Source organism: Typopeltis vanoorti, chromosome 25 (genome assembly GCF_054136105.1).
Source record: "Typopeltis vanoorti isolate ZY-2024b chromosome 25, IOZ_Tvanoo_1.0, whole genome shotgun sequence".
NCBI classification, from domain to species: Eukaryota; Metazoa; Arthropoda; class Arachnida; order Uropygi; family Thelyphonidae; genus Typopeltis; species Typopeltis vanoorti.
The window spans coordinates 3839006-3854019 of NC_143573.1; the positions used below are offsets into that span (position 1 = coordinate 3839006).

Below are 15014 nucleotides of genomic sequence, written 5' to 3' on the forward strand. Positions count from 1 at the left end.
TCTGAGGGTTGGGTTAGAAATAAAGCACTTGATGAAATACTAGAGACCACAGATATGAGGGTTCTGAAAAAAATTAGGAGAGTGAACAAACGAAATCAATGGCACAATCATTTTAGAAAGATGCTAGAAAGGAACCTAACATTATTAGCATTCAAGAATGTGTCAGCAAAGCTAATCAAAGGTGGTATGGCTACTTAAATAGAATGGTTAGTAAAACAGGTGTTTGATGCCAAGATGGCAGGATAAAGATCCAAAGGAAGACCTAATTCTAGGTAGATTGATTCAGTCAGAAGTGCTCACAAGTAATACGAGGGTGGTTTGAAAAGTTCTCGGCCTAACAATGAAAAAAAGAATTTATAATTTCAAAATTATTTTTATTTTTCAACATAATCTCTCTTAAGACTAATACATTTATTCCAGTGATGTTCCAGCGGCATTATCCCATCCCTGTAGTGGTTCTCATTAAGATCTGCAAAATACTCCTCTACAGCTGTAATCACCTCTTGATTCAAAGAAAAACGCTGACCAGCAAGGAAGAGTTTTAGTTTAGGGAAGAGATAGAAGTCAGAGGGAGCCAAATCCAAGGAATAGGGTGGATGTTCCAACAATTCATAGTGCAGATCCCTTAATTTTCCCATTGCCAAAACACCTTTGTGGGCAGGTGCACTGTCCTGATGAAAGATGATTTTTATCTCATGACTTATTTTTCACGGTATTAACAACACCACAAACACTTTTATCGACAAGGATGTTTTATTAACGCTAATATTTCGCTGATTTTCAACTCAGCATCATCAGAGCACAACACACATGTAAACGCAACAGTGAGTGAGTGAAACAATATAATTGCAAAAGACAAAAGATCTAAAGTCCTATTTTTGGCGCCCTCTAACAGGAAAAAAAAAAAAAAGCAGCAGTTATCCAGGAGTTTTTCTTAGGATAACCGTCTCCCAAATTTTTGGCAAATTAATGCAACCATATTTGTTAAGGTTGGGAGAATTCTTCAAAGCCATTGCTGACTCAAAAAATAATCTTCCAGATCTATAACGACTCCTAAATAGCACATTCGTTTTCCTCCATCTAATCCTGTGTGAAGGAGTGTCCAAAGCGTGGTCTGCCAGTCCCGACTTGCCATAGTAATAGTAGCGAATGTATCTTTCATGTTCTTCCAGGCGGATGTTCACTTATCTTCCTGTTTGCCCATAATAGGCCAAGTCACAGTCACATGGAACTTCATACACTCCTGGGTGTGCTAAAGGGTGAAGTTTATCCTTTGGCGAGCGGATCAGAGTTGCCAGCTTGACATGAGGCTTGAAGGTGGTGCGAAGGCCATGTTTCAACAATACTTTAGCTATCTTTTCCGATGTACCTCTGATATAGGGAATAGAAATGGTCATGTTGTATTCTTGTGTATTGGGGGGGGGGGGGGCAGAGTAATGGGCCTATGCAGTATTTTTTCATTTTGTAGGGATTGTAGCTGTTGGCTAAGAACGTATGGTGCAGGTACTGGAGTTCAGTGGTCAGAGCTGTATCGTTAGAACAAATGGCTCTGGCTCTGTGTGTAAGTGTTTTTAAAATGCCGTACTGTTGGACTGGATGATGATGTGATTGTTTATGTAGGTATCTTCCTGTGTGTGTAAGCTTCCTGTAAATAGAAAAAGATAGTGATCCATCTGAAATGCGGGTGACTAATGTGTCAAGAAATGGTAAACAGTTATTTGATTCTTTTTCTACTGTGAAGTGAATTTTGGGGTGTTGGCTGTTTAGGTAGGTGACAAAAGCATCCAAAGTGTCTTGTCCATGGGGCCAGATGGCAAACACATCATCTACATAGCGCAACCACACTAGTGGCTTGTATGTAGCTGTGGTAAGTACTTTGTTTTCAAAGTGTTCCATGTACAATTTTCATGTAAGGTTCCATGTTCCATGTAAGGTTGGGAGAATTCTTTGAAGAATTCTCCCAACCTTAACAAATATGGTTGCATTAATTTGCCAAAAATTTGGGAGACGGTTATCCTAAGAAAAACTCCTGGATAACTGCTGCTTTTTTTTTCTCTTTTTTTTCCCGTTAGAGGGCGCCAAAAATAGGACTTTAGATCTTTTGTCTTTTGCAATTATATTGTTTCACTCACTCACTGTCGCGTTTACATGTGTGTTGTGCTCTGATGATGCTGAGTTGAAAATCAGCGAAATATTAGCGTTAATAAAACATCCTTGTTGATAAAAGTGTTTGTGGTGTTGTTAATACCGTGAAAAATAAGTCATGAATAACCATCAACGCCTAAGCTTATTTGTTAGATTAATGATTCTGCACGGAGAAGATATTGTTTACAAAGCGCGATGGTTCGGTAAGTTGAAACTGAAATTGTCCAGAAAATTGAACCGGTTAGCCTTCCTTAAACGATGCCGCGACAACGATATTATTCCATCCTTTCTGAAATTCAAAGAAAAGTTGCAATCGGCAAAGGCACATCGTATTTATCGACGGGCAAGTTTAGCACTTCTTCGAGAACAAATCGCCGCTACTCGCATAGAGCTTAGTAAGCTAAACAGCTCTATCACAGCGCTACAACAAGAACTAATAAACGTGTTAAATCTTGAAATATGGACTGTCCTACAGCAGATCTCCGAAGTTGCAGCAAAAAAAGAATTCACAAAAGTTAAAAGCAAGCACCTAAAGAAATTTGAACTACTACAACAGCGCCAACATATGAAGTCCCGACCACAACTTCGACGAGACCACGTGGTCGTAAACCTATCGTCGGAAACACTCACTGAAGAAGCCAAGAATGCTCTCAGTTTAGGACATAACTTTGCCTTCGCGCCCAAACAAATTCCTAAACTCGAAATTATGATGAAAGTAGAATGGGGTATCCACGATCTTCCGCCAGCAATGGCCAATAACGTGCAACTAGACATAGCAAGTATTATAAACAAAGCTAAGCCTCCAAAAAGTAATATACCACATAAGCAAATAACTGCCCTAAAAAAGTTATACAATAATAAAAATATTATTATTACAAAAGCCGATAAAGGAAATGCAACAGTTATCATGAATAAAGAAGAGTATAACAAAAAAATGCAAGATCTCATATGTGACAGTTCCACGTATCAAATTATACATCAAGACCCTACAATGTCGCAAAAGAAAAAAGTCCGAAAATTACTAAAAAAAGTTACATCATAGCCCAAAGAAATCATCAGGAAAATAAAACCAATTCATGTTAAAACACCCTGTATTTATGGATTACCAAAAATCCACAAACTAATGTTCCCCTACGCCCCATAGTTGATAGAATAGATAGTCCCACATATAAACTAGCCCGGCATTTAGCTAAGTCGCTTGCCCCTCTTACTGGCAACTCCTCTACTTTTGTAAAAAATTCAACCCATTTCAAAACACTGGTTAAAAATCTAATCCTAAAAAATTCAGACATAATGGTTAGTTTCGATGTCACCTCCCTATTTACCAGTGTACCACTTATAGACACTCTTGATTTAATCAAGTCTAAATTTATAGGGATTGTACAACTACTGAGTGGTTGGAGAAACTCGGCAATGACAACTCCCATTACCCAATTGGAGTTGCGTCCCCCCCCCCCACACACACACATAGATATATGGTTGAAGAGTGGATGCACTTCACACACGATAGTTCTTTGAAAGTAAATATTCTGCATTCCAGTCGATTTAAATTTAATTATCTGTTTCTTGTGAAATTTTATGACATCATACAAATATTAAATGCTCTGATTGCATTTCTTTTAAATTTTTTTAACGAATGAGTAACCTTGTATATGAAAATTACAAAAGCTGACCAATGCTTCCCTTTCAAAATGTCACAGTGCATTCTCTTGCTTAATCAGCTGGGACCGAAATTTGAGCTTATATATGGCTCATATCTACAAAAAGGTTTTTGTAACCTATAGCATATTTGCATCATGGGCAGACTGTTTTTTTTTCTATTCATTTTATATATTTCATGTATTTTTATTTATTTTTTATAATATAGATCTCTGATCAAATATTGAACCTTTTCATGGAACTTTCTCCAGCCTTGTTGGTTTCCAGTGGATATGTTAATCACTCAGCCAACCATGCTAAAAGATTTGTGAGCTATTATCAAAAATAGAGCATGTCTACTATGCACATGGCTTTAAAACACCTCTGCAATTAATTTCTCTTTGCTTGACCTTTCATGGGAGGGACATGTAATATGTAGTAATCATTCTCTGTATTCCTTACTAAGCCACACACTCGCGCGTGCGTGTGTGTGTGTGTAAAGTTTCACCCAACTCTTGTACAAATAGTGACCCTGGTAGTAGTTCCTCCCCTAATATATCACCATTCAAGTCTTCCTGCAGGACTCTAGGGAGAACAGGCAGCAAGATTATTCAATAGTTGAACTGGAGATTCCCTAAAATGTTAGCAATAAATTTAGTCCAGTATATTATCCAGGTAGTTTTCAGAATAACCATTTTAAAGCTCCATCCAGCAAAAGAAAAAATTCATTTGTGATATCAAATGCTTTGTTATCTCTAAATATTGAATTCATAGTTAGAAAAAAGGCAGTTGAAGTTATGAACATTAAACTCTCCAAAGAAGCTGATTTTGCTATTAGAAAACTTACATGAAAGGAAATCAAAACTTACTAGAGAGAAAATTTAAAAAAGTTCAGAATGAGAGAGAGAATGAATCAATCTTAGAGTTTGAGAAAAAGAGAGAGAGAGGGGAGAGGTATCATGATATATTATCAATTCTAAAACATAACAAATGATATGTGTAACATTCTTTACATTCCCAGTAGAAGATAGAACAAGCTGTCTACTGATATTAAGGTTTGTTTGTTTTTTTTTTAAAAAAAAAACCTTAATATCTGTGTATCTGAAATCTGTGAATAAAATTATTCACAATTTCTTCTTTCTCAGTCCTTACCTGCACTCAACACATCAGTGTCATGTGTGAGGTGAAGGTAAGGGCTGAGAAAGAAGAAATCTGTTGACATTTTTCTTGAAACCTAGTAAACAATGAATGAGAACGTCTTCTGTAAATATTAAAAATCAGAAAAATCTTTATTGGCATTACTTTATGTGTATTATAGACTAATGAAGACATTCTTAAATTTAAATTAACATTACCTTTATTACTGATGAAATGAATGAGCAATGTACTATCTTCCTTTGAAATAACATAAGAGTTTTTCCCAAACTGTGAGGTATCGGTATCTTTATGAATTGCTACCTCCAATAACACTTCGAGTCCATCATTTTCAGCAGCTATTTAAAATATGAGAATATATTATGAATTTGAAATCTTCAGCACAACTACAAAAGAAACATCATTGGTAACACTTGCAAAGATGGATTTAATACTTAATACAAGAGATAATGATTTAATCCTTTTTTTCAGAGGATTTCTCTAAACAAAGTTCTGTTTAGACTTTTTTTTCACAAAAAAAGCATTCCATTTCCACAGTATTATAATGAAGAAAACATGAAGACTAAAATTAATAAATGGGATTTTTAATAACAAAGTACTTATTCAATTAATGATTGTTATAATCTGGATAGAAAACAATTTTAATTAAGAATTATATGCAATTTCACTGTAAATTATGAGGGTTTTTAAATCTTTTCTCCCAAATACAAATGATCCATGTTATGAACCTTTCATCAATAGGATTCCTATAATTTCAAGTGCTATGGGGAGGGAAGAAGAGAAATAGTAGATATTGTACACACATTGATAAATCATTAAATAGCAAGGAAAAGAGTTTCGTATGTATTAGACGGATTAATTTAGCTGCATCTAGAAATTTAGTAATAAGCAGCACTATATTTATGAGGTTATGTTTATACACAGAAACAAAGATGGAAATCTCCTGAATGATATACAGTTAATCAAATAGACCATATCATAATCAGTAAAACACAGGAATTGCATCCAGAATAGCCAGTTTCAAAAGGAGCTGAGTGTGATGATCATTTTCTAATGGATATCATTCTTAAGGTTAAAATAAACAGTAAATATTTTTCAGCACACTTGAATCATCTGAGATAGAATATTACAAAGTAGATAAAAGAGAAGAGAAAGAGTGTGAATTAAAACAAAAATTGAAAAATATGCAGCTGGAAGAAAATGAAAATGCAGAAAACATCTGGAATCATAAGAAGCATAGTAGCAGAAAACTCAATTGATATTCAAACTAAAATATAGAGGGTAAAAGTTGATTTAATGAAGAATGTGAACTGGCAGCAAAGAAAAGAGATAGAAGCATGTGGCTTAATAACCCAAGTGATATTCATGCTGCTCAGACACAGAAGGAGCAGCAAGAAAGCCAATAAAATAATCAGACAACAACAAAAAAAAATTTATGTGAAAAGGTTGAAGAAATCCAGAAATACTTCACAATAAATAATGCTAGAAAAAATTTTAATGTAATTAAAAAAACACGTTTACATATGAAAGGAACAATAATCAACAATAGTATTGGACAAATAGTAGCCACTATAGATGAAATAGTAAACATATGGAGAGAATAATTTAGCAAACTTCTGAACTGTGAACCTTGTGAACTTAATCTCCCTGGGGAGAGGGGAGATTAAGTCAACCAACAAATTCTTATCCAATTTGTCCTCACTTCAAATCTCTAGTAAAAAGTGAAGATCATTACCAACAAACTTCATCAACTGAAGAAAAACCAATTAACCAGTAACTATGTTGGGTATATTTTTGTACCTTTGGGTGTATTTTTCCTGCAACGAAACACCTCTTTTTGAGGATGTGCCTTCTCGCATTTTTTAAAGTGTCCAAACCATCTTAGATTAGCTCTGCTCATACATTCTTGAATGTTAACAATGTCAAGTTATTTTTTAATATCTTCATTTTTAATATGATTTAATCACATTTAATCATGTGTGGCATATCCTACACATATTCAATTGGGTAATGGGAGTTGTCATTGCCGAGTTTCTCCAACCACTCAGTAGTTGTACAATCCCTATAAATTAAAGATACCAAGAAATTATATACTTGGTTTAATCTATTTTCAGGACTGGGGAAACTCGTGGTAAAGGTGCAAGATTTCACATCACTTGCCTTAGTATCCCATAATGCAAAGCACACATCGTTACGAGTAAGTATAATGCTATGCATTATGGTAGTCGAAACTACCCAGACTAGTTTCGACCTTTATTGAGGTCTCATCAGTGGGAATCAGATCCAAAGGTCCTGAAAATAGTTCAGGTGCAAACTTGTTTGCTTACACTCGGATAAAGGATTAAACCAAGCATAAATTTATTGGTATCTTTAATTCATAATATAACCAAATGGAAACACTTTTGTACAATCCTAATAAGGTGTGTGTTTTGCTGTTGAAAGATGGCAATGTGGTTGGGAATGGGGGGGGGGGGGAGATGACCTGCAGATATGGATGGAGATAGTTGGCTAACAGATCCCTGTAACGTTCTTAACTATAAATTCACACATATACCATAGTAATTTAAATTTTAATAATATATGTAGATATCTTGTCTTAAGTATCTTAAGACATCATCAATAGTTATTACAAACAATACTAGCAATTACATTTAAAGGAACAGTTAGTGCATATGCATACAGTAACATGTTTGAGGATCCTCCCCCCTCCAAAAAAATAAATAACTTGGCTGTAATTAAAATTAAATTAAATACATCAAATTTATTTTATGCAACTGACGATAATGGTTTCCCATACTTTTGGGATAGTGAGACAGTCATTACGGTTCAGATTGGATCTGACGTAAGGCTTCAGTACTTTCTTTATATAAACACTCATGTTTATATAAAGAAAGATTTATATATTATATAAGGATCTGTGTAGCAGCTTGGTGTTTTTCCATTGGATCCTATGGTTAGGGTTTTCAATTCCATGTTGCGCGAAACCAGATTTGTGCGGTTTTATAAGACAGATGTGGTCTTGATGTTCAGAGATGTGTTTACTTATAGATCTTCCTGTATGTCCATAACAAGACATCTTACAAGAACATGGAACTTTGTATATGCCAGGTAGCATCAGAGGTGAGAGTTTGTCTTTAGGAGAGAGTAGCAAATTGTGGATCTGGTTGATTGGTTTATAGGTAGCGGTGAGTTTGAATTATGGCATTGGATATCTCATTACACCACGACAACATTATAGTACGCTCACAGATACGAGACCCTTAGACACTTCTGCGCATGGAGAATCCATTCCGATGATAAGGTAATCAATCCGTATTGTGGAATGAGTGTTTATTATTACACGTCAGAAAATTAACTTCTCTTTTATGATCATTGTAGTTTTTAAAGTGGTAACTATTTCGCCTGTATAACAGTTGGAAAATTTTACGTATAAAGCACGTGATTTCGTGTGTTGGTGACCAATTCATACATCACCTTATTTCTTTCTCCCCTTCAACATGAATTGACTCTTCTTGGCACCAAGCCAACGACAGCTCTCTAAAGTGTGGACGTACTATACTGATGTTGTCTTAAATAGAATATAGCTTTGATGTAGTTAATTTATTTTATTTCATTTATTTATTGTAATTTTATTTTTGCTAGAGGTCAGGCCAGGCCAGTAGAATAACCATTGATGAAATCATTGTCTCTTCAGCATATGTGTATATTCCAGATGATGACCTTAATATGCAAATTGAAATGTTGGGAAATTAAGATAATTATTTATAACACAGTTGTAGAGACCATAATTTGTGTAAAATGAATGCTGATCACCGTGTAACACTAAAGGAAATGACTTTATCTTGTCTCTTTCGACAAAAGGTGAGTTAGCTGGTCTCATATGGAAGTAGGACTCCAGGTTTCCTGGGAACTCAGGTTTTTTCATCCCCTAGAACAGGCAAACTAGCCCATGAACACACATGGATCCACAGTCATAAAATACGTACTTAATCCCTTACTATGAGGACTCAACCAGTCCTAAGGGACGGTGGAAGAATGGGGGGAACCCCATACAAATAAATAAAAAAAATTTTGATATCTTTTGTCAGCCATCCTCTTATTTTATAATCCAATCTCATTTTCTCCAATTTATGCAATAGTTTTTCATGCTGTATTCTGTCAAAAGCCTTAGCAAAATCTAAAACTATAATGTATACCCATATCCTCCTTGTCTAACTCAACAGTAATATGATTATATGAAGTTCTATGTTCTTGTAAGATGTCTTACTATGGACAAACAGGAAGATCTATAAGCAAACATCTCCGAACATCAAGACCGCATCCATTCTTATCAAACCGCACAAATCTAGCTTTACACAACATGGAGTTGAAAACCGTAACCATAGGATCCAATGGAAAAACACCAAGCTGCTACACAGATCCTTATATAAACATGAGCGTTTATATAAAGAAAGTGCTGAAGCCTTACGTCACAGACCCAATCTGAACCGGAATGACTGTCTCACTATCCCAAGTCTGGGAAATCATTATCCCCTCCCTCCCCACAAAAAAAAATTTTTTTTTTGGGAGGGGGGGGTTTCCCTCAAACATGCCACTGTACGCACGTGCACTAACTGTTACTCTGAATGTAATTCCTAATATTGTTTGTAATAATTGTACTGATGATGTCTTAAAATACTTAAGACGAAATATGTACATATTATGAAAATGTAGAATTTATAGTTATGAATACTCCACAGGTTTCACTATATGATAGAGCCTGTAACGTTCACCATTCAGTGTTTGTGGGATGATAACCAAAAATACCTAGAATGTGCTAGGAAAAAAGCTCCCCGGACAATAATACCACCTCCAACGGCTTCTTGAACCCCAACTATGCAACCATGGGATAAGGCTTCATGCTGTTTACGACAAATGTGAATCCGGCCATCAGCCTGATGCAGCAAGAAATGCAACTCGTCGCTCCAGATGATTTTCTTCCATCTGTCAAGGGTCCAATGCTGACGTTCCTTGGCCCATGAGAGATGTTGTTTGCGATGCCTGGTTGTCATCATGGGTACTATTGGAACTTCAGGCAAACAAAGGTATGGCACATGGGCTGTAAATGTTGCATGAACTGTGTGACTGTGGCATGTCGTTGCTGAGATATCAGTCATGACACCCACACTCACCTCTGTGGGAATGTGAAAATGGCTATCAGTTCAATGTTAGTAAATGTAAAAGTCATGGTGTAATGAAATATCCAATGCCATATTATATTGATGGGATTATACCAGAAGAAACTGATGAAGCTAGAGATCTTAAAGTTTTAGTAGATAAGATTAAGTATAAGAGCCACACAGCAAAGATCAAAAATACAACTCAGAGGATAACTACAATGCTGAAATGAGTCTTAACACACAAGGATAAAGATGTCATTTTGCCTCGTGAAGAGGCAAAATGACATCTTTATCCAACCTCAATTGGACTACTGTGCATAGGTCTGGTCTCATGGTTTCAGTGGTGATTTGATACAATGGTAAGAGTGGAAAACAGTGTTAAAGATGATAGTGGGACTGTAGAATACAGATTATGAAGACCAAATGAGAATTTGTGAGCTGCAGACACACAAAGAAGAGAAAGAGGAATGATATGATTGAGACATGAACTTCTGAAAGGGTTCATATTTAAGAATTTAGAGACACAAAACATGTGTTGAAATGATTATTTTACTAATTATTAATAAAATAACAACTGACGTTTCGACTCCTGTATCGAGGTCATCATCAGAAGGATACATATGTATAGGAACCAAGCTACATGCTGTTGCACTCTAATAAAGGTAAATTAAAACGACGTTGTTAACTAATCTTTTTCTTAGCCTGACCTCTAGTGATAAAAAAAATAAAAAATAATATATATATAATAGAAAATATAATACATATAATAATAAATAATAATAATTTAAAAAATGAAAACTACAATAAACTCTGCTAAAGTCCTCGCGTACCAAGCTTCTTCTGGAATTGTACAGTTCATATTGTTATACTAAGATTTTCTTCTGGTTTGTACAGTTCAGGTTGCTATTGAATGTTCCGGGAAAAAAAAAAAAAAACTTCACAAGTGTTTTTGTATTGAGATTTTTCTTTGTGGTTGCTATGAAGGTTGCGGATGGGTCCTCCACATTCTTGGAATGGTTAGACCATCATTTTTATTCAGATTTGGATTTTATGTTTGAGCATTTCATATGCCTCTTTGAATTTCCTCTCGAACCAGGTTTTGGTGCAGTGTAGGGACTTGGGACCTTTCCAATCAATTCTGTGGTATGTTTGGAGTGCGTGGTCAGAAAGGCCGTATTTTCGAAATGGAGGTATTTAATATGTCGTTTGTGTTCATCCTTCCTGATTGGGATGGTTCGTCCTGTTTCTCCTATGTATGGTATGTTACATGTGCATTGTATTTTGTAAACCCCTGGGTGGGCTAGGCGTGGCAGAGGATCCTTGGAAGAACTGAGTAGGTGTCTTAATTTTGTTAGGGATTTAAAGGTGGTTCTGAAAGGGTGTTGCAGGATACTAGTAGATGGAATTTTTCATTTAAAGGAGATTGGACGAGAATGAATGCAGTAAAGAAGGGGATGAGAACTAGTTTTTCTTTCATACAGTGGCCTGTGATTGGAATGGAATGCCTATGGATATTGCAAGTGCAGATAGCATGAATTAAAGAAAAGATATGACAAATGGTGCAGGAGATGTGGCCTCCCTTGATGAGTCCCTGACTCCCTGGAGGTCTCTCTTAATAATTATAATATTCCCAAGATCCTTCTCTCTTAATAATTATAATATTTGTGTATTCTCAAGAATACACAAATCCTATGAAGTGCACAAAGGGTAGTTAGAGGGTTTCTTGATAGAATAATCAAGAATTAGACCTTTTGTCCAGACCTGAATTATGCAGTATAACCAATATAACTTTTACACTTCATTATTTCAGCATTTCTGGTCAATATCATATACTCTAACTGCATTTCTACATTTCAGTTTTCTGATAGCTTTCTTTCTATCTTAAGTATTAATAAGTACTCCAAATTGCATTTCTAATGAATATTTTCTGGCACTGTTCTGTCACTACTAATCTTATTCAATAATCTTTCAAAGTAATATACTCATTCTCCAGACCACTAGAATATCCTTATTTTCAGCTTTTTCTAACTTCTATCTCCTCTGAAAAAAAATTTTTTTTACTGTATTCTTTGCTCCATTTTATAATCAAATTTCTGATATATGGGGAGAGCTGATAAGTTCTTGGACAACGTAAATAAGAAGATTCGGAAATACCAATCTTTTTACAAATTTTTATAAAGATAACAAAACAACTGTTAAATTTAATAAAATAAAAACAGACAAATTCAAAGCAGAAAAAGGAGTTATGCTCTGACCAAATTTATTTACTATCTATCTTGAAGAAATATGCAAAACCATAGCCAAAGAGCCAGGTCTTAAAATAAATAGCATGAATATCAATATGCAGATGACATTATTATTCTTGCAAAATCTAGCGCACAATTGGAAAAGGCAAAATTTTTAAATGAAGAAAGTGCAAAACTTTTGAAAATCAATCGAAGCAAAACTAAAACAACGTAAATAAGAAGAGATGAGGAAAAAATTTTAATAAACTTAGAAAATGATATACTCAAACAAGTAAAGCAATTTACATATCTTGGCAATCTCATTACCTTGACAACATAAAACAGAAAAGACTTAACAAAGGATTGTCTAACATGAATAAATTAAACAAAATATGGAAAAATAGCAGCATTTCGAAAAGATATGGAGAATCAGTCAAAAAGAAACACAGAACATCAGAGCATTCGAAATTAAACGAGCAATAAATAAGACTCATTGGTCAGAACACAAAACAAATAAGCCAAACATGAATTAAACTATGGAGAAGATATAACTATAATTCTTAAATAGCAATTAAAATGGTTTGGACACCTCCAGAGAATGTCCTCTCAGACATTACCAAACATAGTCTTGAATGGAATCAATGGAGGAAGACTATTAAGAGGCAGACCAAAAAAGAACTAGGCTACAGTCTTTGAAGGAAAGGTCACAATTATCAAGTTTCAGAGAGATGGCAGATATGACCAAAGATAAAGCCAGATAGTCTCTATCTTTGTTCATAGGGGGACTCAACCTGTCATCTGATGGATGAGAAAGAAGAAAAATACAAACAAATTAATAACTAAAATTATATATAGACTGACAATTCAATTGTCAATCTATATATAACTTATTATATTAATCAATTGTTAACCAAGCAAAGCCACTACTTTGCAGTAAGTGCAAGTTCCTGAGGTCTCTGGGCAAGGAGTGTGTATGGGGTAGCCTTCAATGATATGATGCAGTCTGCACAGATGTAAGATGGCACAGTGGCCTTTGTCTGGTCCTAAATCATTTTATCTGGCTCCAGAAGTGTTGAGATAGATTAAATCCTGGAGGTCCATCCTGACTGATATTTGGATCTGTGATCAGGTACTTGTTTATGGTTTGTAGTTCATTCCAGAATCTTCTCCATCAGTTCTGGGGCCATCATCTGGTATTTCCACAGACCAGATGGGAGATCCAGAAGAAAGATGGCGAGCTTATGGTAGAATGGTAGAGAGAGATATCATGATTTATGGGAAGATTCATGGTATTTCTGATTTTATTTATCTTTGATAGTAGCTTCTTCTCTTTTGAAGCATGGAGGAGTGATGTGGGAAAGAAAACAGCAGCCATGGAAGAGGAGTAGACCTTAAGGTACTAGATGATTTTCATTGTTATGTTCAGCTGTGTGTCCACAAGAGTTGTGTGGTGACTTCAGCTCCAAATTGGTTAACAGTACTCTGCCAATGGGAAGACCAGAGCCAGGGCTGCTGTTCTAAGAGTTGAAACATTACAACCCCAAGTTATGTTTGCGAGCTTGTTTATGATGTTCTTCCTGGAAGATATCTCTTAATTTCTTCCAGATGTTGTCGGTTTTAAGGCTGTGATCAAGTGTGACACCAAGATATCAAGGGTTGCTTTCATGAATTAGAAACCTGTTGCAGAAGCTATTTTTTTAGTTTCTATGAGCATTATGGTTATTTAGATGGAAAGCTGAAACAGCAGTTTTTTTTGGGATAAGGAAGCATTCCAAGCCTCCTGAGAAGAATCATCCAATAAAGGAGCAGCACTGAAGAATGTTGAAAAGTGCACCTGATTATTTTAGTGGTAAGTGCATGAAGCACTATATACTCATACTTCATTATTCCAATTTCCACTAAATCAGTATTTCAATGAAATACCATTGAGTAATTTTGTTATAATTTGTACATAGTATTAATATCACTAAAAACAAAGCCTAAAAATAGTTAAAAATATAACCAGTGCCTCTTGCTCATTTGATTGGAAAAGACCACACTTCAATTCCCAGTGTGACCAAAGGAATCTTTATATGGGCTGTTTCAACTAAATGTGAGTCAACCAATCTCATATGGAGGTAGCAGAGTTTTACCCCCCAGAAACTCAGGGTTTTTATCCAGCATAGAGGCAAACTGCCCATGAGAAAATAGACAATTTCAAAACATATTACTGTTGGATGTGGGCAGCAGGTAGTGTAGGGTGATGATAGTAGTAGTGTCATTGTGTAGTTGGATGATTAAGTAGGGAAAGCATTGAGATGGGCATAGTGGAGTAGATAAACAGTCTTCCCATGATGAGTTCTGACTCTTTGAAGGTGTCCCATAACCAAACAGGACCCACCTATTACAGTATTCAGGCATGCTAATTATTAAAATATCCTTATGGTTCATATATTTCCAAACTTACGAGCTCATTGGAGGAAAACCACATCACAAGTCAAGGTCTGGATGTATTTTGAGAGTTGACTGTGAAACAATTAATCTGTAGCATTTTGCATGGCCTTGCATTCAGAACTACAGTAATGTCTTATCCACTCCACTAAGAAGCTAATAAATTTTTCCAATAGCTAATGTATTCCAAAGCTTAAAAAAAAAAAAATTATCAATGATTGAATCGGATATTTTTCTGGATAAATTAGTAAACTCCTGTACT

At 35.3% G+C, this 15014-nt stretch overlaps 1 protein-coding gene across 1 annotated transcript in view; it reads right to left on the bottom strand.

Moving 5' to 3' along the window:
* Art4 (arginine methyltransferase 4) overlaps window positions 1–15014 on the bottom strand; it is a 327729-nt gene that overhangs the window by 290026 nt on the left and 22689 nt on the right. The window contains 1 exon segment of the mRNA XM_090414215.1: window positions 5139–5276. Coding sequence (XP_090270341.1) covers window positions 5139–5276 — 138 coding nt within the window.